Source organism: Necator americanus, chromosome V, assembly GCF_031761385.1.
Source record: "Necator americanus strain Aroian chromosome V, whole genome shotgun sequence".
NCBI lineage: Eukaryota > Metazoa > Nematoda > Chromadorea > Rhabditida > Ancylostomatidae > Necator > Necator americanus.
Window position 1 is genome coordinate 6086495 of NC_087375.1, and position 23536 is coordinate 6110030.

Below are 23536 nucleotides of genomic sequence, written 5' to 3' on the forward strand. Positions count from 1 at the left end.
ATGCAAACTAATGCTGATCATCTTCGTGAACTCTTTTATCGGTTGAATTACCTGAATTTGATGGTAAATGCTCAGGAAATTCTTTCCAGGCAGGTTCAGGTTAGGCTTATTTTATAATTTTTATTACTATAGAAAAAACAGAATTTTCATTCATCTGTCATTTAGAATAACCCCGTGGCGGCCCTCATCCCAGGAGTGTTTCAGCAATGTAATGGAGGTACGAGTTCTTGTGATTTGTTACTTTTGATTTGAGCGCTTGAATCTCCATTCACTTCTATGTTTGCAAGCTCCGATAATTATAGAAACCTTGCCTGTGTGGCTTCGATCCGGTTGAGCCAAAATGACTTGAATAGTGATGCAGATAAAGTCAGCATATCAGGAAAATTGACTCTTCACAAGAATATAGGGTTAGGGATGGATAGATTACGAGATCATGCTCAATTCGCCCTAATTGTCTCGAAGAATGGCGTTGTTTGTAGAATTTTCCTGCGAGACACCTAACAACGTATCACGTATACAAGAAGAGGCTTACGCACCGCGTCCGCCTCTTCTTGTGTACGTGGAGGAGAGGGCGTCGGCAGTCCATTGTTTATATGCTCGTTTTCAGTGGACTGCGTATGCCTACGTTCGCATATCTGGTACGTTGCCAAAAGTAAAATTCAAAATCGACGCCACTTTCTTCTGTTAGCGTTTTTCTACACCATTTTTTAATGCAAAATTGAGGAGATTTCAGTGTGATCTCGCACTGCACTCCTAGCAATATGTCTCGTGGAAAGACAACAACATTTTCAAATTGTGGTATTAGTATCTACAAATCTCGACAGCCGCGCGTTTTGATTGAGCTATATCTAGAGTTCATGTCCAGAGGTGTGGTCATTAAAAAGATGACAGATTATTGACAGTGAATAGGAATAATTATCCTCATTTTGCTATTATTGTTGCTGCGTGTATTGTTGCAACGGTATTTGTCCTGTAGTCTTGTAATTGTACTCCCTCATGAAGCTGCACCATGTGTGCAAAACAAAATGGCGAGGAGTAACGCAGAACTTTCCCGTAATTACCTTGGCAAAACAAACAGAAAACCATCCAATAATCGTCCAATAAATTAATGGTTAATCAATAAATGGTCCAACAATCTAGACTGCAGAGACTCGCAAACTTAGCGCTAAGATCATCGATCCTTCTGATTCCTGTGGTTTCTCGTCGACCCATCAAGAGAAAAATCGCTCTCATCATCAAAGATCCAATGTCGGTGCGCGGTAACAAACGACTCTAGGTAACTTTCGATGTTCCGGATTTCTGTCTTCTAACATCAAAGTGTTCTGCAAACTTGACTATCGTCCCTGTTGTCCATGGTGGGACCTTTCCGGAGGTTCCGGTTGGCGATGTTCCTGGGACTACGCGATAGTCGAAACTTAGCTCTAAGATCAACGATATGCTGATTAACAGTATTAATCAGGCAATTTCATTGTTGATGTCGATTTCATTATACCAGTCTCTCTCTCTCTATAATAACTCGTTTTCTCTCTTGAAAAGATGGGAATTGTAAGTTTCATAGTCATAGGAAGTGTCGTAGCGTAGCAAAATTAGAATGTCTCTTTCCGTTTTTTCATTGTAGACGAGGTGAAGTTCTCCACATATCCTCTTGAGGTCATGACTTTTATAGCAAGCCCGCTATTGAACGTTATTTTCCTGTAGCACTGACTGATGAACAGTGACTGAGGAAGGTGTCTATAGGAATAGGATTTCAATTTGATTCCCTTCAAGTTAAAATCTTAAACGAACAAGAGTAAAAGCAAAAGAGATGATAAACCTAACCAAGAAGGACTTTGCTCAGACCACGTGATCGCACTTGTGCACTATTTTACTCAAAGAAATAATGAAAAACTACAAAAAGAGTAATACAGCTCGTAGGAGCTCGATCTGCGGGAAAGGGCCTGCGCTAGCCTTCACTGAAAACGTAATCTGTCACTCCAATAAAAAAATGTTCTACGCTTAGTACCGGTATGACAGGCATGGATTACTGTATCTTTAACAAACATACCAAATTCTGCAACGAATTAGTCAGTGATGAAGCCTTGTCATTGGTTTAATAATTTCCAATTTGGCACAACAATAGATTGAAAAAACCTACTCGGTACTCTGGCTGCACTGCTACCATTTCTACTCCATTTATTCTTTATCTTTCTTTGGTTAATGTTCAATTAAACATATCTCCACTATTCCACTCAATGCAGTTAGTTTCAGTCGAAGGCAATTCACTTGTACCTACAGCCAGCTCTGAATCGTTGGATACACTACCCTACATTTCTCGTAAGGTTTTCGTTGGAGGACTTCCACAGGATATTAGCAAAAGCAAGTTTTTGTCCCACAATGAGATTTACGTTCAATGTTCTGTTTGATAGCTGGTAAATGTTATTAAAAGTGGTCTGCCTGGCTTCGGCAAATACTTGTTTACCATTGGTATGTCAGGTAAACGCAACGCTATGGCTACAATATTCAATAGCTCACCTCTCATAAATATTGTGATTTTTTTCTTTGTTTAGGCACTCTCCTGAAAAAGTTCAGTACTTACGGTCAAGTACGGCTCGACTTCCCCTCTGAGCCCACACATCCTCCTAGAACCAGAAAGGGTATGATAGTTTCTGCTGTTTGCCAGTAGACATACTAATAAGGTGGCGTATGTAATATCCTCAGTATATCATCGAGTATGTTTTGTCTTGTCTTTGCAGCTGATCGAAAACTAAGTACTTCCGGGTATGTTTTTCTCATCTATGAAACCGAAGATGCAGTGTACAACCTACTGAGAGACTGCACTCTAATTGAAGGGAACTATTTCCTGCTTTTTTGCAAAGATTCGATGAGCATGAAATACGTAGGTTTTCCATTTCTTGCAAACCCGGAATTTTTTCCCATGTTTGGCTCGTCGGTAATTTTTGTTCTCAGGCTCAAGTCCGTCCTTGGCAACTTGAATCGATTGCTTACATACCCAATGTTGAAGCTACTGTTGACCTTCGTCTTACCGTTTTCATCGGCGGTGTACCCCGCCCATTAACATCTGGTTTGGAGAGCGACGCTAATTCTCTCCACTTCTGTTCGATTGGAATTTTTTGTTTAGGTGAACTCGCAACACTTCTGGAAGAAAATTACGGTCCACTGCTTTACTGTGAGATTGATGTTGATCCGGAACTATTCTATCCCAAGGTAAACCGTTTTGAAGCAAAAAAATCCAGTAGATGATACGGATTTACGTCAATTTGAGCGATTAAAATATATGAATGTGAGAATGCAACGTAGAAGGTGATATCCAGAAGATGTGATTAGCATAGCGGCGTAAATAGCTTTTGGGATGAGCATGTTTATCATCGACCCATCTCTAATAGAGGGAATAGTCGATAATAGGCTAATTCGATAAGATGACCATTCTGGACACAAACTGATGACAACTGTGGTGCAGGCTTCCTTCAGCTCCCATACACCCATCCTTCTTCTGCTTGATGTAGTACGTCGCTAATTATTGAGACTGTTATTGGGTCAAAACGAACTAAAACTCGGTGCAGTTGCATAAGTTTGCAGTTCCGCGCGAAACGGCGCAGTGCCAGCGGGTTCGATCAAGCTGGGATCCTTGCTAGGTCCACTCGTCTCTGCAGTCCGAATCGTTCACAGCCGCTAGCTGAACCGCGCCAAGTGTGGCCCCTTATGCAAATGCACTGAACGTCACGTTGTTTTAATCCGACTATATTACTTTTCATATGGTGTTTACAGGGAGCGGCAAGAGCAGTTTTTGCATCGCATGGTAGCTATTTCAAAGCTATACGTAGCCGATTCCTGCACATTCCCAATGTAGAATTCAATAAACGGGTATGTATTGGTGCAAATGTATTTCTCGTGAATACGATCATTTCATAAACTTTTCAGACTGTTGAAATAAAGCCTTACATCATGGAAGAAGCCCAATGCGACGAGTGTCTGGAGGAAGCCTCTGAGCATTTTTGCAAACTATGCATGCAGTACTATTGCGAAGCCTGTTACGAAAGAAAGATGCACTTTCCTGGCACACATTCTCATCAGATACCACAAACATCAAAGGTATGATGTATAGAATGAATTCACTTAATTGGCGGGCGGGTAATACAGCCTAGAAACGGAAATCCGAATCTTCTTTGGGGTGTGTCGTCCTTGAACATATCGGAGCCAATCCTGTTAGATCTTCAGCAAGAGTTCGCATAGAATCTACTCATCCGTCGCTATTCCATAAGCGGCGGAATTCTACGTCTAGACTGAACTGCCTGCCAACGCCAAGTGTCCTTAGATCTTCCTTCACCAAAATTTTCTTTTACAACCTAGGGCCTTTTCTAATTAGGATCTGGAAGCATTTTCAGGACAACTTGAGCAAGACGATCAAGCGGTCTTCTCATAACGTGACTACTTCAGAAGATCGGGCAAGATATTTGCATTTTCCTTGTGTAGTCCTCCGGTACACCATATCCACTTAGGAGTAAAGTTATTCTTGATGGCACACCATCGACCAAAAGTAGTCTAACGGTAGTCTAAACAGCTTTTTCTCCATGAAGTCAAGCTTTTTCATCGACATCGCTGCCCAAGTCTCCGATCCGCACATGATCATAGAGCGAATTGTGGATAGGTAGACTCGCAGCTTGACTTCGTTGGCGATGAGGGTCGACCACAGGCACTTGGTCAATGAGTTGAACGCCGAGTTAGCTTTAGCGCATATTTGCTGAATACCTTCATCGTAGCTGCCATCATTTTTTCAGCTTACAGGCCAAATAACAAGACTCATCAACGAGTTCTATCGGTTGTCCGTGTACCCTGATTCCCGTTCGAGATCTCGAAGAGATCCACATCTACTTGCGTTTATCAGGGCGGAGGTGCAGTCCATAGGCTGCAGCTAATTTCGATGCAAGGTTAACAATATGTTGTAACTCCGCGCTGTTAGAAGCGAATATTACTACATCGTCGGCGTACTCGAGATCCACCAAGAGACGCATTATGCCATCGATGGCAAAGTTGGACAGAAGGGGTCCCGTAACGGCCCCTTGTCTCACTGCAGTTTCCACTTCGAACGGTGTCATCTAGCTGATATTCGAGCCGCAACAGTTGTTCTTCTATATCATGTCGTTTACGTATACGAATTTTCTTAAAACTCTACCGGCGCGGGGCGCATGGGCGGGTGTAGTGTAGCGGTTAGAGATTCCGCTACCTGCACGATCGCAGGTGCGAATCCGCCCTATTGTTCACCAAGCCTTTCAGCCACGGGGGTAGTTCCGCTCATCTCTCCCTGCATCACTACAAACAGCCGCTTGCAGAATGCTGTTTTTGCCTCCAATATATTACGGCAAAACCTACGTTTGAATTCTACTGGACAAGCGGTTTTGTACGAGGCTATCTATTGCAACGCTCCACCCCTTGCCGCCTCTGCCTCCGCCTTGCGATTCAGGGAGAGATGAGCGGAAGGAACCACCCCGTTCTCCATAATCTACGACCCTGTGTACGCATACTCAACCTGAAATCGGTGCCACCCCAGATTCGTGGTATGCTGCTTTTAACGCCAGACACTTTATCCCTTATCCTTATCCACTTGCGCGAAGCGAATTGTGAAGACGAACTCTGTGCGAAGAGCCGAAAGCGGATTTGATGTCCAAAAAAGCTAATTGTTGAGGCTTCGAATACCGCTGCCACACTTCAGTCACTCTCCTCACACTAAACACTTGACTAATCGTCGATCAACCAGGGCGAAAGCCGGCTTGTTCGTCACGACTCTAATTCTATCGTCTCCGCCAGATTTTCCATTCTTCATCTATTGAATACAGACCAGAACATCGGACTCGGACTCCTGTCGATGGCTCTTCGCTGAGCGCGGTGTATGTCTGTCTTTGGGCGCAAGAGTTCAAGGACTGATGGCGCTTGCCGGTTCAGCAAAGTGTTAAAATGTTCCATACAGATGGGCAGGGCTGCCTCCCAACAGCGACTCTATTGGCAGTGTTCAAGACAGGCGAACACCTCTTCATCTTGCCGTTATAATTCCTTAGCAGGGTATAGGTTTTTTCTCGAGCTCTTGTCCTCTCACGCCTTTTCAGACTCTTCGCTCTCGACGTCCATTCTTTCTAACGGTCACGTTTCAGCCGACGGTGCAATCTTCTTTTCAGACGCTTCTCTAGGCTAGTGCGGGGAACACATACCAGATACAGAGTTGAACGTGAATATTGTTTCCGCAGATGCAAAGACGAACCTCCTCCTTGGTGCTAAAACCGGCAGCGTCCTGATTGCATTTAGTGAAAGAGTCAGCGTCATCCACTCTCATCTTGGTCCGTAATCCAATACTGATCAACGCTCGTTGGTGGAACTTCTTTCTGCATTCCTGGTTTTTCAGACCTGCGAAGTAGAACTTCGGTATTGTGCTCCCCGATACCTATTCTGGAACCGTAATATACAGATGAGAACTATGCGGTGGTAGGAATAGAATGCAACGTTTCAGACAGCTCTGGATTTCCAAATATCTGACAAAGTGATGATCTTTGTCAGAACGTGATCGAGCTGAAGCTTATGAGTCGGCATCTTCCGCTTTCGCTGCTCTTCTGACGTTAATGGGGTTGTCCCTTAAGAAGTGAGCTGATGGCTTCGTACGTTCCCAGTGCCGTTGTATACTCAAGTGCCTGATTGTGTTTAGTAAAAGCAGGGCTACCCCTTGCACGTAACAATCAGATTTGTATACGCGGCACTACGTTGGTACAAAATTATCTAAAATCTGATTGGTTTCCATACGTTTGATGGTTTTCGGATGTAAAATGTCTGTGTTGAAGTTCTTTTTTATGTGCTAGCGAGAAATGCAGAGAGGAAAGAAATCATTACACTTGAACTATTACTACTAAACTGAAGCGATGAGCTCAACATAAAGGATGGGGATAAAATGCATGTCGTTAGTCAATAACAGTAGGATGCACCTACCTGTTTAGAATCGTTTGAGATTTATGAAAGCGTAGGCAACCTTACAATTACTTGCGAGGACAAGTCGTCAAGTCAAGTGTGTCAAGTCACTGTTTTTATCCCCGCAGATGTCTTGTACCAATTTATCGATCCCGATTAGGTGAAATGTTCGGTTGCCAGTAAGGCCTTTTGATCTATGACCGTGCAGTCACAGCCGAACCTCTTACTAACTGCGCTACAGCAGCCCAAAGTCTAACATATACCTTTCTTCTGGAGAAAACATCTTCCATAGTAGTAACATAGTGAAAGGACACCGTTTCCAGGATCTATTGCTTATTGAATTCTCTCTGTGTGGTAATCTAAATTCACCAATCTCCAAGTTACAGACGAACTAAATTTCTCATTGGTTTCCATAGCGCAGCATCTCTGTTTCACATCACTCGATTTCTCGAAATGTTCTTTGGATGATAAAAAAATTTTTGTGGTTGTTTTGATGTAAGTTACCCACTTCCTTATTCAACTAATAACTCCGTTTGTAACAAGGTTCCGTAAACTCGGTCCAGATGTTTGATGAAAACTTAGGGATAACCTAATGATGAGAATAACTGTAAACAGATGTAATCACTTCCTGTACTGTGGCCATTAAAGATCAAACTGCATATGTTCACTACATTTGCTTCTGTGCCACTAAATTTTCAACTCTATTTCTCAGAAGTTTCAAGTAACATGCCTGTTCACAAATTATGCAGGTAATAACACCGTTAACTATTTGCAGTAACACTTCATATTAAGAATCCTACGTTGAATGATTTCTGCCTGCCGGAAAATCTGCTGGGACAACTAGCTAGCTATGCAATCTAGCTGTTTTTTTTTGTATCGAAAATCAAACTAGTTATTCAATTTATATTAAACGTTATTCAATATTATTCTGACATAGTCTTGTCAATTGCTGTTTTCATTAGTTTCGTAATATTGGCTCTTATGTTGCAATACACTTCCTCGTGTTTTTGGTACTTTTTGTGTAGCAATTTAGCAACTGGGAACTATTTCTTCTTTCGCCGTTTATTCTTATTTTCGCAGTCTATGATCTTAGCATGCTGGCGTTAAAAAGATTTTAAAAGTTCTCAAAATTCGAAAGTAATGCACTTGGTTTTTGTCTTGCATGTTCTTAAGATGGACACTACACTTTCAATTCTATTTATTCTTTTCATGTGAACCCTCTTTACATGAGGTTGTTTTTTTCAAGGTTCGAACAAGACTTGTACCATTTTTTTCCTGTGAATTTTGTTTTTTTCTGGTATCCCCCATCTGTGTATTAGTCCCTTTCTGCTGTTTACATTGTTTTTTTACTCTGTTGTTCATTATTATCCGAGCGTCATTTTTGTTAGAGATTGTTTCTAACCATATGACTTTGTATCGTTGTTCGTAGTTATTCTAAAACATCACACCGATGAATATTCGCTTTCTTTCAGGTTACACAAAACAATCAACTAGTGTTTGAAATAGTTATGTTAGGATTTTGTGGGATAGAGGGGGAAAGGAAGATTTTTAAATAGTGCTGTATTGATGAAGAGGATGCATACATAGAAAGTTCCAAAATCAGTGTGTTCTTAGATAATCCACTTACAACAACTAGGTAACCTAAATAATATTTTGAAAACAAATTCAACGCAAGCGAAATAATTTCTTTCATTCTTCATCGTTCAGCTGCGGTACATCACTCTTTCTGTATCGGTGGTACTGGAATTATTTGAAACAGATTACTCCATTTATTCACATTTCGTGCGATTTCTTATACATATCGCATTGACAAAGTCAACTGAAGTACGATTGATACCTACTCTTTTAGTAGTGTTTTCTCGTTCATATTTGCTTGTGAATATTTTGTAGGAGAATCGCAGTGCACAAGTTGAATTGGTGCACACTTTGGTTCAAATGTTTCATAATTCTACTGAGCCATTCAGACCATCATCATCGCAAATCTTCACTTTTGTTCAAAAGGTGTGTTATAAAATGCACTCATATGTCTTCGCAGTGATGTTTCTAATGTTGGCGTTGCGGTTTTGATACGACGATGCTCAACATAACAAAAAGCTGTGGTGAAGATTACATGTTCGCCAAAAATATAGTGCAACTTCAGATTTCGCGAACTACTGAGGGCAACACAATCATGAAACGCAATGTTTAGTTGAAACAGACTACAAAAATACCGCTGCGTTTCCTTTTTTTTTGTTTACAGATTGAGATCATATAGGAACCCAAATTTTGGAACATATGTTGTCTACAGCAACCGTGACCCATGCACTGCGACTGGGAACCTTTTCTGCCCGACACAATAAACACGATGTACTGCGCCATGTGAGACGGGTGCCGGTGCAATGCAATACAATCTGTAAATGACACAAACTTCACTTATAACTATAAGGTTGGCTACTTGATTTTTTACACGCATACCCTTCACAGTTTCATAGTTTCTTAATCACATATTGGTGATCATCCATCGATAAATCCATCATGTGCCTGTCACAATGCTCCATTTCCCAGGGACCGTTACTATTCCTTGGGCCGCATATCGCTTTGACCACTAGCCGCTAACTTAAGGCCCCGGATTGGGAAACGGTTCCCTATTCATCCTTTCCGTTATCCACTTATTCCTAGCTCATAGGCATTCCCTTAAGCAAAAGCTGTTCAAATCTATCGCTCACTTCAAATCTGCTTCTATAATAGTTGGTCTTTGAGTCCCAGTTCTCCAGCTTTTGGTCCCAGAGAGTTGTAAATATCCCAGGAAGGTGGAACGCTGTGATAGACATTTGCGGTGAATATATAGAGTTTAAGTCATCAGTGTATTATTGAGGAACTATGAAATTGTAAAAGGTGTATGTAAAGAAAATAAGTAACCACTTTAAGATAACTATAATAAAGTACTGCATTTGCTCCAGATTATTTAACTTCGAAGATGAAGAACATGTTTTGCTAATACACATGCTTGATTACACCTATAGTGTTTTAGATAGGTGGAGTGAACAATGGGATTTCGGCTGTTGGTAGAATTGAGGACAACAAATGTTTGGGAGCATGTTGTCGGGAGTTCACACGACGCCATTTTCCGTGTTGTCTACTGAGCAACTTCGTATATTTGTTCTCGTTCCACTGTGTACCCGGTCACTCGAAGCTCCTTCTTATCAGGATGCGACCATCCGCCACCCACGCCTTCATCCTTTCTTAATCATCTCTCAGGAACAGGTAAAGAATTCGATGCTCAAGTGATAGGTTCCTTACGTTTCAACCATTTCAAGTGTAATAAAAAAAGCTGTTTGTCAGGAAGTGGTAGGAAGTGGTGCTATCATTTAGAACAGGGTGGCATTACCATCTTGCTTGACGTCCCCTCCGTCTAAGTTTTTTTCATCTTAGCCTTATCAGTTGTTTACCATTGATATAACTAATCATACCTTGACTCCTCAACAGTCCAGGAAATCAAACCATTCATGTGTGCTCTCCTTCCCAGGCCACAATTTTTCAATTCCTTTCTTCTACTCTTAGAGATAGATCACATCTTGATTCACTCAAAACTGCATAAGAAACATATTATTCTGAACAGAGATGACTTACGCAGTGCTTCTACATAATTAAAAGAGTTTCAGATGGAATTGTTGGTACGGATTCTGGCGGTAGTGTCGCTTTCTTCCGCAGTAACGCACAGGTATTGGAAAACAGCCTTTATTTTTGTATAACTGTAATACGAGAGTATTGTATTTTTGGATTCACATTATAATGCGATGTTACCTTCTTTCACGTTTGAGAGGATTCTCTGTAAAACAACTTTCTACCTTTCTAATTGACGATTGGGAACTGAAGTCTACAATCAAGAGTGCACACGAGCCTGTCATGTGTTCGTTATCTGAGTGAGAAATTCCAAAACAAAAAAATCGAAGCCGTGACTGCGTTAGAAGAAAGTTACAAATAATCGAGCTAAATCTGTTTTCCAACTAACATTAAAAGTTGAGGATGAAGCATATTTCGCATTTATTCAGGATTCGACATTATCGCCAACCGGCTCCAGATGGCGAGACTTTTGCGTTAATAGTTGCTGGATCAGACGGATGGTATAACTATCGCCATCAGGTTGAACTCATTTTTGTCTTCTTGACTGTATTTCTATAAGAGACTAATTGAATGCTACTCGCTTATGCGATTACAAGACGTGTGCTCTTATATTTCACATGTTTGATACTCAAGAAGGGTTTGTAACGCTGGTGTTAATGTTTACTTTGACGACCGCGATGCGACTTTCAATTGGGTAAGGTATAACGCAGAGGAAACATCTATTGAGCAGGAAAAGTGCGAGAAATGGTGTATGCCGCTGCCGAGCACCCTTTCAAGCACAAGTACTGGCAAATATACATTTTACTATATATGGTATGTTAGATTATATACGTGTAGTGAACTTGAAGGATTTGCGTTTTAGAATCAACGCCACCGTTTTGCTCTCTTGGTTTTCGCGTTGCGACCATTATGTCGTTGTGAAGTCCTATCAGTAGCGCGAGACGGCTAACAATCCCGCATTACATCGTTCGGAAGAAACTCGTTTTGCGACAAAAAAAAGCGGAAATCTCCATATGATTACCATAGCTTAAGAGCACCCTGCATACCGCTCCTGTATGTTATCTGGTTTTTTCACTCAGATAATTATATATATATATATATATAAAGATTTTAAAGGCCACGAAATTGATGGTATCGGAGAAGAGAATCTCCAAAAAAGGACAGGGTTAGGTTAGGTTTGATGACTTGTTCTGGATGAGGCTTTTGAGAGGATATATTGCAAATTTTCTTACTTTCCAGGCTCTGACGAAGGCGACAACGCCGAAACGTTAGCCGTAATAAATTTTGTTAACAATCTTGGCTGTTGCTTAAATTCGACTATCAACAAGTTGAAATCTCTATGCCAAGATTCAAGGAAAGTCGAACTTTCGCACTTCTGGACAGGGTTAGGGTTGTAGGTAACAATTATGTGCGCGATCACGCCCAAACTCGTGATCTACCCCCTTAACTCATTTTTTCGCGAGTACACTACCTTTAAAGAAAACGCGGTTATCGACCGAGAATGTGTTGTCGTTGATTTCTGCTAAGCCAGTAACTTACAAAACCGGAGTTTTCTCATTCTCTTTTGTATCCTCACATTTCTCTTTTCTATTCTCACTAATTTTACGAGGGCTTTCATTCTAGCTTCTCACGGAACAGCTGTAGGTTCATCACCATTCTTTTCCAATATATAGTAACTATTCCTCCCAGTAGTATCGTCGTAACCAAAGGTGATGCCACCATGCACTTTTGCGACTGTAAGATGCTAAACCTCACATCAACTAACATTATCTCACGAGAATATGGGTTTGTAACCGAGTCAATGCAGCAAAAACAAATGCAGTGTGTTAGTTCAAATACATCGTACACAGCCCATGCTACACGTCTGATTACCAATAAGCTTGCTCAATTTTATGGAACATAGAATTCAGAAATTTAGGCGGATGCTTGTCATGCTTATCATACATTACGGAATCATGGAATTCCTGAAGAGAATATCATATTGATGATGTACGACGATATAGCCCACAACAAGCAGTATGTTTGATCAATCCTAATTCTTTTTTTTAATGAGGCATCATTATGACGAAGTCTTCAGTGGAAATTTAGTGGTTCCACATTCATTATACGTCGCTAATGTTATAATTAGCAGTTAGCTGACGATTAGTGACGTTGTTTGACTGAAATACTATTTTAAAATTAAGAAATTGGATGAAGCTTTTATTAGTATTTGTATGTAGGTCTTAGTGTACATATAGTTTCTCGTAGTAGTTGTTTTTTCGCCACTTAGCAGTTTCTGCAGCTGTGCTAGTCAGTCTGCTCAAAATTAGCAGAAAACGAAAGGCAGTATGCAAACTACCATAACTCTTTGTCGATGTGCAATCCTTTCAGGAATCCGTATCCGGGGAAAATTTTTAATCGACCTCATGGTGATGACGTCTACAAAGGAGTAAAGATTGATTACAGAGTGTGTTGGAATCAATTGTGTGATTAAAAAAAACCCAATCATTGAATCACTTTACGCATTACAGAATAGGGCCGTCACACCTCAAAACTTCTTGAATATTCTCAAAGGGAACGCAAGCGGAGTGGTAGGAGGAAGTGGCAGAGTGATTGATAGGTGAGGGGTTTTACGAATGCAACTAGCAAATATAATAGTATGAAATGAAGATGAGTATAACTGCAACATTCGTAGTCAGCCAAACTTTTGTATAACTTCGGATTAATGTTCTAGCAACGCAAACGACCGCATTTTCGTCTTTTTCACAGATCATGGCGGTGTTGGCATGATTGCATTTCCCGATGAAATGGTGAATCTTCCTTTCATTTTTTCGAATAATTTCGCCAATGCAGGGACTCAATGAAGTAATAAAGATAATAGCGTTACAGTTAACCGTCAAAGAATTGAACGAAGCGCTGAATTGGATGTACGAACACGATCGATATGACCAACTCGTGTTCTACCTAGAGGCATGCGAAAGTGGATCAATGTTCGAGAGCGTTCTAAAGAGTTCCATAAATGGTTGGTTCTCGGATTGAATCTGTTATCGTACACAAGTGCCTGGTGCATCATTTCATCTTAGCATCTTTGTATATTACTTCATGTGGCTGGCATGCGATGACACTTTATGTAGTTTCACATTTATCTTGAAGCGCCTTCACATTTAGGAAAACTTTTTTTTCCAAAAAGAAAAGAATAGATAGGACTTTATCTGTCTGAATTTCCTCTGTTTTTTTTCCTCTCGTGGAACTCACGAAAACACCCTATCCAGCGGGCTGTTTACATTCTAATTATGACTAGGTCAATTATTCAACTCTTCGTATGAAAGTACTAGGTGCGTAATACAAAAAAAAATCATGATCCATGCTCCTTTTAGTGTATGCAGTCACGGCAGCAAACAGCCACGAGTCTTCTTGGGGGACGTACTGCGAGAACGATATGAAACTTCCTTGCCTCGGTGATTTATTTTCAGTGAACTGGATGATGGACTCAGATGAGGTATTGGTTGCATATTTTCAATAAATTTCATTTCTATTCGCTTGGAAAAAGATGCTTCTACGTCTTTTTTCTCACAAAAACTAAATGTGTTGATGTTATGTTTAATTGATATGTCTGCTATTCAATTTTGGATTTAGAAAGACATCAACGTTGAGACTTTGGAAGATCAATATGAACAAGTAAAAGAACTCACCAACATGTCTCATGTGATGCATTACGGTGACATGAAACTTACGACAGAGCCAGTCGGCTGGTTTCAAGGTGAAGGCAAAGCTCATCGGAAGAAGATCCATTATGTTGATGAGGTAATTAGAAACTTTAGATGGAATCTACAGTTTCAAAAGTTCTGCAATAATTCCAGGAGCCTTATAGAGCAATTTCTTGGCCATCAAGAGACATTGAATTGTTATACCTACATCAACTGAAGGAGTCCACTAACGATGTATTTGAAGTCAAGGAGTTGAATCGAAAAATTCGTAAGATTCATGAGGTGAATTGTTTCACAAGTTTTCTATGTTATTACAAAACTATTGAGAGTGCGCATAAACATCTTCACATTAATCATGACTTGTAGTTTCTATTTCAAATTATGTATAGTTGTATTCAATTTACGCATGCACTTGCGTAGTCTACAAATAAGCGACCTCGGGTACAGTGCGGGACTTCCATCAAACTTCTTGATAATGTCATGGTTTCTAATTACTCCCACTTTTGCACTATACGGTTCGAAGACGCTTGATTTTGAATTGATCGGGTGCTTCATATTACTATCTGGCAGGAACGATAGCATCTTCGATTATGTGTGCCGTACTTGCACATAGCCGTACATAGCATGCTCGATCTTCAACAATGGTTGGGGTAGGGTCAGTTCATCGCTGACGCATATCCCGCGAAAACTGACGCCACACCCAAATTCCCAACGCCAGATTTCCTCTAATCATTCATCATCAGTCCAGGACTTCCGCCTTCCGTCAGGTGGCGCTTTCCAACAATCTTAGAGCAGAACACGTAACACCTCCCCACGAGTCGAATATTCCAGTCACCTTTCTAACGCCTGCAGTAATGAAACCTTTCTGGTGTTCTGTTTTCCTCTAGTTAATCACCATGAAATTTTAAAGGAAAAGTGATTCTAATTCAGACTGCACAGAATTTCTGCATTTATACTACACTTACAGACTTCCTCTAGGTAATCACCATGAAAGCATTTCCGAAGAAGTCAGACTACATTTATAAACTTCTGGAGAAGTTTATGAATGTAGGAGACTGGAAAAGCTGGTAGTGTATCTCTGGAATTTGTAACAGAGACGCCGCATAACCCGAAATTTAGTTTGTGCTCACTGAATCCATAGAAATGCGCAGTTCGCAGTGAACAAATGTAAACTTTTATATGTAGTAAATATCCGTTGCGTTATATTCGCTTGGTGCGATTCACTAATGTTTTCCATGTCGACTCCTGGAACGACGAGGTTGTTCTATTGTGCTTATGCTTCGTCTGTCAGTGTTGTGAGAATGTCAGCAATGTATCCGAACGGACTATTAATACCGTAGATAATACATGCTGGACAGGGCAATTTTCTCATTCAAAGGCATTACCCCACGAATCTGAGGTGGTGCGGGTTTCAGGTGGGTTATGCCTATACGGGGTCATAGGTTATGGGGGGAGGGTGATTCTGTCCATCTCTTCCTAATTGCTGTAAGAAACGGCCCGGAAGATGCGGCTTCGAGCGTTCCGGGGCGCTATTTTTCACGAGTTCGATTAGAGCGTACCAGCCTTGTGCACCGTATAGGCATAACCCACTTGAAATCCGCACCACCCCATATTCGTGGGGTGATGCCTTTAATCGAAGTTTATTGAGCGGCTTAAGCTTTGGTCATTCGCGAAACACAAATAATTGGAGCAGCTCAGTTTTTCTATTAAATATGGAAGCATTGATTCAGATTAACGGACTTATTTCTAGCATTTATCGTTTCACAAAGCTTAGGGAGTACTTTTATAGAGTATTTGAAAACTGTTCTTTAGAGACCTTGAAATGGAATTGACCTTCCTATACAATTGAATGAACACTAGGTTGTTCTATGGCATTTATTACGAACAACTAAAAAAAGAGAAAGATCATCTACCACATCGATCCTTTTACAAGATTAGCATGTCTTGTAAAATGATCGATGTGGTAAATGATCTTTTTTTTTTTTTAGTTGTTGTCGACATTGTCGAAGACGATGTCGACAACTCCCTTCTCATGCTTCCATTACCCTCTCAGTAAGCTATTTTTTTAAATCACATTTAGGATCGCCGGAACATCAAATCGCTGTATTTGAGCCTCATAGATATCTTCTTTGAAGACGCAGTTGACAGGTGATTTTCGTTCACATCGACTGATATTCGGACTCCGATCTTGAATCCGAGAGCACAATAATCTTCAAATGTAGGCGTCGAATGGTGGAAGAACGTAATATTGTCGAAGATCTCGACTGTCACCACGAAGTCGTGCGGATGTTCGATTTGATTTGCATAGATGTCAATAAGGTAGGTTTTCTATCTTTTACACTGTGGATGGAATTCTCATAATCAGAGTAACTGTCGTGCTTAGTGTCGAAAGGTCGGCCGTTTCAGATAACAAATCTATTTTATGATCATTGATTTTTCGTATCGCACTAGTTATCGATTGTTGACCGTAAATTTCTCAAAAAGCTTCTAGCAAATCGTTGATAATGGGATAGAGGTGAAAGCTTTTGATGTGCTCAGAATTCTCTAAATTAAAAAAGATCCAATTTATATCCCATTTATCGTTCTTCCACTGTCTGAAATTTCAAAATAAATACTGCAAATAAGTACTTCTAACTCTTTGGAAATAACTGGAAATAAGATCTGTAATTCTTACTACTTTGAAGCATTCGAGAGCTGCTGTGTACCTTTTAAACTACAAAAACCACACTTTAGTTTTAAGAAAAGATTTTCTTTTAATACCTAAGAAACGGATCGTTTTCCAAACAGTTTATTTGGCGAGGTGAATCCTCATACGTTAGTTTGACTTTGTAAGTGCACCGCATTTCTTAAATTTTCGTTTCGAGTGCAAGTTCAAATTACCACGTAAGGTAGAACGTATAGATGTTCTTTTTTTCTGCCCATAGAGCTTAGTTTCCCCTTAACTCGACTTTATTTCACATCTATTTTCAGTACGACTATGCGCTTAAATACGTTTACATCCTAAACAATCTATGCATTGAAGTTGGGGATGCTAAGGAGATCATCGATGCGATGTGGACAGTCTGCTCAAAGACACGTTTCAAATACTTTTAACATTCTATCTAAAAGATTTACTATTATTTTGCCTGTATAACAGTACTAGAAAGAAAGCTCGTCATAAATCCCCTGGCAATTAAAATCTTTATTGTTGCATGAATTTGATATACTGAATTAATTCCACCTAAATATGTGTAACATGTTATCGAAGGGTATGAATAAAAATCTAGAGAACAACGATGAGCGATGAAAAAAGCAAGTTGGGCAATGCGAAAGCACGACACATTTAACAAGACTTAATGTAAATTAAGTTTACTGTACCGTCTAAGCATGTTATCCATTGTAGATGATTTGTGGCTGAATTTTTCACTGCAGCCGGCAGCAAGTGAATTTTTTTTTTAATTTATCAAGTTTGAAAATTCTACAGAACAAAGGAGGCAAGTCACCAGTACGAACCGCTTCAATGTACTGTTTTGCAGGCTGATATGCACCACTTTTTATCTACAAACTCATATGCTTTAAAAAATTGATAACTTAGCATTCCAAAATGCTATTAAATACCAGACAAGTAGTGAACGGTTGTCTTGATATGCAATGGGAAAGTGATGTCTTGAAATTGATTGATTTCGAGCAGAAAATAGTAGTAAATTAGGATGAAATCACTGAATCTTCAAATATTGTAATTCGTTAAGAGTTTAAATACAATACTTTACTACTAAGCAATAAATTATGACTAAGTATACTCTGGGCTTTAACAAAAGACTAAACTGACCACTTGAGATCCCAATTTAACTTTACTTTCTGGGGGAAAAATCGGAGTTTTTCTCAAAAAAAAGCCGCCAACTTTGGTCACACAGATCTAGGATATATTTAAGCTCTTGAGTATCTGTACATTTATCATGTAATATAATCCTTAGGATTATGTTCATGCTTGAACCTAGAAGGGATAAAGAAATCAAAGCTTGTGAATGGCTATCATAAAATTCAGAACTGACTACCCATGTGAAAAGGAACTCATAGAAGAACACTCAGTACGCTTCATCTTTCCAGCTGATTGCTTGCTTTTCAACAAGTTTCTTGAAAATTCCGTCTCTTATGTACATGAGCTCTTCGAAGCTTCCACGTTCAGCGACACTCCCTTTGTCTAGGACCACGATTTGATCAGCATGTTTAATGGTGGACAACCTAGAAAAGGGAGGGTCAAATAAATGAAGCTTGAGTAATGGAAGTTTCGACTAAACTCACCTATGAGCAATGATAAGAACTGTTTGATGACTATTTTCGAGTAGCCTGTTCAAGGCTTTTCGAACTAAGTATTCCGAAGTGGCATCCAATGCACTTGTTGCTTCATCTAGTATGAGAATTCGAGGATTCTAAAGAATACTTAGCAATCCTAAGCACTTAAATGTCATCAAGCTTATGCATTGAGAGCGACATATAGAGTTAACCCTAACCGATTTTGCCTGTTAGTGTCCTTTGACTTCTCAACGCGAAGAAAAGAACCATCGAAAACAAGGAATAAAGTTGGTGCTGACACAAATATCCATCAAATAGTGATTCAAATGGCTAGTTTTGACCATTTTTCGGTTCAATTGTTTTTAGATGTGCCGCATTTGTTGTGTGCTACTGAACTAGCACCAGTGGAAAGCGATGTTTGAATCTATGAAAGATAATTCGATATTCGTTTCTATCACATATCCAAGATAATATCATCATTCATAAGATAATATCATTTATAACCCCAATATATTGTTAACGACGTTTTGCACCTTTTTTCGAGCGGTGTAGTTCCTTTTTGCGATAGGTAAAATGCTAGATTGAAGAAAAACTCGTGCCGATCGATTAATTTTCTACTACGTAAAAAAAGTGGTTGCAAATCAGTTATTCGCATAACTGGCTCTTTGACCATCACACAGGCAAATTCGGCTAGAGTTATACATGTATTCTTCCACTGATCATGACTTCAGATTTAAAGACTTAAGACTACCGTAACGAGTGCCCTTGCGATTGCTATCCGTTGTTTTTGACCTCCACTTAGCATTGATCCTTGCTCTCCAACCTGAAATTAAGAGGATAACTCCTATTTCGAATACCAGCTGCTAAATGACCAAGCAAACATTAGCAAAATACCGTACTTGTGCACTATTCATTGAAATTCGGATAAGAAGTCTTACCATAGTGTCGAATCCTTCTGGAAACGTCTGGATGAAATCTAACGCATTCGACTGTGCAGCTGCATTCTCAATCTGAATAACCACAACTACTGTAAAGAAGGACGTGATCTTTCGAATAAAATATAGAATGTAAAGAAATGTAGAAGGGAAAGTCGTGAAGTTCAATGTAACGAAGAAAGAACATATTCAATAGATTGCCTGAGCTTCTGTGATGTTTTCAGGTTTTTCGGCTCCATAGAGGATATTTTCTCGAATAGTAGTTGAGAAAAGAATTGGCTCCTGAATGCAAACGATTTTTCGAACAAAATGTTGTAGGTATAGCTTCAAGAAGAATTAGATCATATTATGGTACGAAAAAACAAAAGCGGAGGTTAGATAGCAAATACCATAAACAAAATGATTATCCATCAAAACAAACCTGTCCGACAGTCCCAATCTGCCGTCGCCAGTAAGATGGATCTATGTCCTTTAAATCTATGTCGTCTATCATTATTCGACCTCTATTAGGGTCGTAGAGTCTTAAAATATCTATCCATAGAAATTTTCGAAAAAAAAACCAAGCTTTCATCCAAGGTATACTTCTTATGAATGAAACTAAGTACCGTAGCAAGAGGTTAGCAATTGTCGATTTCCCACTACCGGAAGGTCCCACAACAGCTGTGATGCGACCAGCTGGAACCTCGAACGAGATATTGTGAAAAAGCGGATCTCGTCCAGGATACGCAAATGCCACACGCTCGAATCTACACAAAATTTGCTTCTAACCATGCTGTTACTATAAAACGAAAAAAAAAGAAAAACGGCATACGAAAGTCAGAACAAATACAGCTGGAAGCTATACACTTACCTAATAGCGTCCGTAACGTCCCCTTTCTTAATACCCCCCTCCAGTGGGATGAGAGGACGGGTATTTCGCAGTTCGAAAAGCCTTGAGCTTGCTCCCAATCCCTAAAAGTATTGTTGTTAGTTATTCAGGAAATTATGGATGTTGTAAACTGAAACTATGAAACAATCTCTATCAGATTGTACTTCCAAAGAACTTCGACAGGAAGCAATTCGTCTCGCTGTTGAATGGATCTAGATAAACCAACACCCTTCATAAAATGAACACCACCTTCATTATTTCTATGAAGAAACCGGAGATACTTGACAAGCTTCCCGCACACAGAACAGCATATAAACAGAAAGACGATAAGTCACCTGAAAGTAATAAATGTATGTTTAGTTGCCTATTTACTAACATATATAAGGATCATCCACAAACCGTAAGTCAACAATCCTTGACTGATGAGATTACTTCCATAGAACAAAATTGTTGAAAGAGCTATATATCCAGTGAATTGAAACTGAATAAAAATCAAAATCAGAGGGAGAAAACATTGACAGAATCTTCATCTCTCACCGATCCGAACATAGATCCACGTGCTATACCTTCTTTTCGAGATATCATCCAGATGTCAAATATTTTCGCACCATACGCAGCAAGTTCTTTTTGTTCTGCTACTAGCATACGAACAGTTCTAACACTTGAAAGTCGTTCGGTGGCGACCTTCAACGACGACAAAGTAGTATCGAATCACGAAAAAAAATCAAGGGAAAGGTGAAGTGAGTACAGATATAAAAACAAAATTGTTTTGATTGTATGAACAAGTATCACTTTAAAAATTAGAAACAAACAGCGATAGAATGAAATAGTTTACATTTCACCTGGATGAGGCTACAGAAGAAAAATTTCTCATAAAGTACCTGATTGGCACCAGCAACCGCCTCTTGCATTTGTAAAGTATATTTTCGTTGAAGTCTTCCAAATACTCCAAACGTTCCTACTATTACAGGAATGATGATAAACATTACTTTGCATAAAGCAGGAGATGTGTAGACCTAAAAAAACGCCTCGTCGTTTTCAGTGAGTTAATTGCAACAAAATGAATCATGTCTAACCATAAGTCCACCTGAACCTAAACATGTCAAAAGTGCTCTTGCACCGTCGCTCAGATTCATCGATACAGAGTATCCGACGATAAGCGCATCTGTGGACAAACGAGAAACAATTTCTCCAACCTGTAATGAGTAAGTTAGAACACATAAGCTTAGATAAAATGACAAATAGATACACCTTATTCTTATCGAAAAAAGCAATATCTTGTCGTAGAACTGCATTGAAAACATTTTTTCGAAGGTCATTAACGACAAGCTGACCTGAAACAGGCAGAACTAAGATTATCAAACCTGTCTGAAAACATCGTGATGCAGTAATAACAATCACATACCAGCTGTATGCATGCAGTATACTCGAGCAGCAATTGCTACCGCTCCAAGAAACAGGACCCCTACCAGTGCGATGGGATTGTCTTTGAAGAATCTAGGAAATCCAAATTAAATCTGAGAAATTTCCAAGTCATTCTAATCGCTCCTATCATTACCTCAGAAAACTCTAAATTTACAAAACTTCTTTTATAACCAATACCACCGTTACCGTGGAAATAGAATCGAAAGCGGCCTGAAGGTGAACACAAAATTCTAACCTTGCTATCTGAAGTGTTTGATCTTCCTTTCCTGGTTGTGCCCTTTTCGTCTCATCGAATTCATCTACCAACTTTCCTAACACTCTTGGCGTTAGAAGAAAAATGGAGCTGCTAATACCGAGAAACGAAAGGCCCACTAGAAAAATTATTTTTTACTGTATCAAGAAGAAGCAGATACGTCCAATACTCACACATAATCCTCCACTTATACGGTGCTGCCAAAGCAAATATATCTTTTAGGTCCTTCCAAGAAGCATTTTTCAACTTCACCGAAGCTCTTTTTGTCTCCACCGTGGACACCTAAACAGAGTCACGTCTAAACAATGATTAAGAAAGGTCGTAGAAAGAAAGTATGATACATTTCTAGCGAAACTGTTTCGCAGTGGGATACGTGCAGCGCGGAAGGAATTTGTAGTTGAAAGTAGAGACGACCGAGTGACAGTACAAAATACTCTAAATCAACATTATCATCAATAAAACTCGAAGAAAATTTAAAATGGAGATGATCCGAAGTGAAAACTAACCGATTTGAACAAGATGGTAATGAAAAGCAGCGATTACAGATGACTCGTCGAACAAGTAATGATGTGTACATTTTGTAAAACCTGAAATAACTAAGAAAAAAGAGAGAACTCATCGAATACACCTACGAGAACAACTAAAACTGAAGGCACGTCTAAGAAGCAGACATGAAACTCATAACTAAAAGCTGAAAAAGACCACAGGAATGGAAAAAACTTAAGCGAGAAGAAATTCTGGATTACGGTAACCTGTGGTGGTCGCAATGGGTGAATAACTGCGGGCGGCTCGGCGATGATCGCTGCTCGTCGGATTTTGGAGCTCCGATTCTCGAAAAGTGCTGTTGTGTTATTTTTGTGTACTGTGGTGATATGTTTGTTGTTTTAAGAAGAAAAGTGTTACGGACATTGGTTGGTTGCCAAGGGACTGGTTCTTGTTTGATTACCGGTGAGAGCGAATGTTCTGAGTATGGGTGGAGGACAGGCATGATGGGATTTGTAAGAGATATTTTTAGGGATTATAAATGTGCGTAAGCACCGAGAGCTAGCACCAGTGACTTTATTTTTTCGCTTCCTGTTCCACTGGTCGTTTTTTCCCTCGCTAACGTGTCAGGTGTCTCGATGTTAACAAGTTTTTATGCATCCAAAAAAAGGGAGACGCGCGAACTGAGAAATTCAAACAATCTCTTGGACCGGGGGTTGTTATTCGGGTTTTTGCACTAATTTAGTTAGAGGGATTCATAGGTGATCGTAATTACCACTTTAAAACTTATTCCTAACCATACTGGTGGGTTCCACAAAAAATCTCATACGCATTAGTTTTTATTCCAGTTTTTTTCTAATGATCGCTCACTAATTTTAGATGAAACAATCTCTTCTTCCCAATATTTACGGTCATTCTTGACTTTGATTATCTCTACCAGTTGTTCGCAGTCACGTTGCAAGGTGTCTAGGAAAGGTCTACATTTCTACATATAAGGAGTATTTCGAAAAGGATGGAGTTTTTTTTTTGGAAAGGATTGTTTTCATTTAACCTAGGAATTTCATGT

At 39.7% G+C, this 23536-nt stretch overlaps 3 protein-coding genes across 5 annotated transcripts; 2 read left to right on the top strand and 1 right to left on the bottom strand.

Annotated features, from left to right (window-relative positions):
- RB195_013050 (uncharacterized protein) lies at positions 1-7806 on the top strand (the record flags this gene model as incomplete). 2 transcript variants are annotated; one of them, XM_064202697.1, is made up of 10 exons in its annotated part: positions 1-99; positions 166-217; positions 2248-2355; positions 2547-2633; positions 2733-2875; positions 2947-3061; positions 3119-3204; positions 3766-3861; positions 3919-4089; positions 7738-7806. In XM_064202697.1, the coding sequence occupies 10 exons, from the start codon at positions 1-3 to the stop codon at positions 7804-7806; spliced, it is 1026 nt and encodes a 341-aa protein (XP_064058577.1). The 2 variants fall into 2 exon arrangements, with proteins under 2 accessions (XP_064058577.1, XP_064058578.1); XM_064202696.1 differs by lacking the exons at positions 1-99; positions 166-217; positions 2248-2355; positions 7738-7806 and adding exons at positions 2466-2472; positions 5832-5948.
- A 1074-nt stretch (positions 7807-8880) lies between these two features.
- RB195_013051 (uncharacterized protein) lies at positions 8881-17327 on the top strand (the record flags this gene model as incomplete). 2 transcript variants are annotated; one of them, XM_064202699.1, is made up of 16 exons in its annotated part: positions 8881-8946; positions 9956-10075; positions 10132-10188; positions 10587-10645; positions 10977-11067; positions 12467-12564; positions 12919-12994; positions 13059-13147; positions 13262-13337; positions 13417-13549; positions 13905-14026; positions 14164-14331; positions 14388-14516; positions 16315-16382; positions 16457-16553; positions 17205-17327. In XM_064202699.1, the coding sequence occupies 16 exons, from the start codon at positions 8881-8883 to the stop codon at positions 17325-17327; spliced, it is 1572 nt and encodes a 523-aa protein (XP_064058579.1). The 2 variants fall into 2 exon arrangements, with proteins under 2 accessions (XP_064058579.1, XP_064058580.1); XM_064202698.1 differs by lacking the exon at positions 8881-8946 and having other exon boundaries at positions 10009-10188.
- Positions 17328-18298: 971 nt separating this feature from the next.
- Positions 18299-22564, bottom strand: RB195_013052 (uncharacterized protein; the record flags this gene model as incomplete). Its single annotated transcript, XM_064202700.1, has 19 exons — positions 18299-18455; positions 18516-18643; positions 19258-19329; positions 19445-19516; positions 19643-19723; positions 19863-19962; positions 20047-20187; positions 20292-20392; positions 20559-20644; positions 20709-20790; positions 20847-20993; positions 21191-21325; positions 21386-21505; positions 21561-21643; positions 21715-21806; positions 21970-22105; positions 22161-22269; positions 22329-22422; positions 22494-22564. 19 exons carry the CDS (start codon positions 22562-22564, stop codon positions 18299-18301), a joined length of 2007 nt encoding a protein of 668 aa, XP_064058581.1.
- Between the last annotated feature and the right edge of the window lie 972 nt (positions 22565-23536).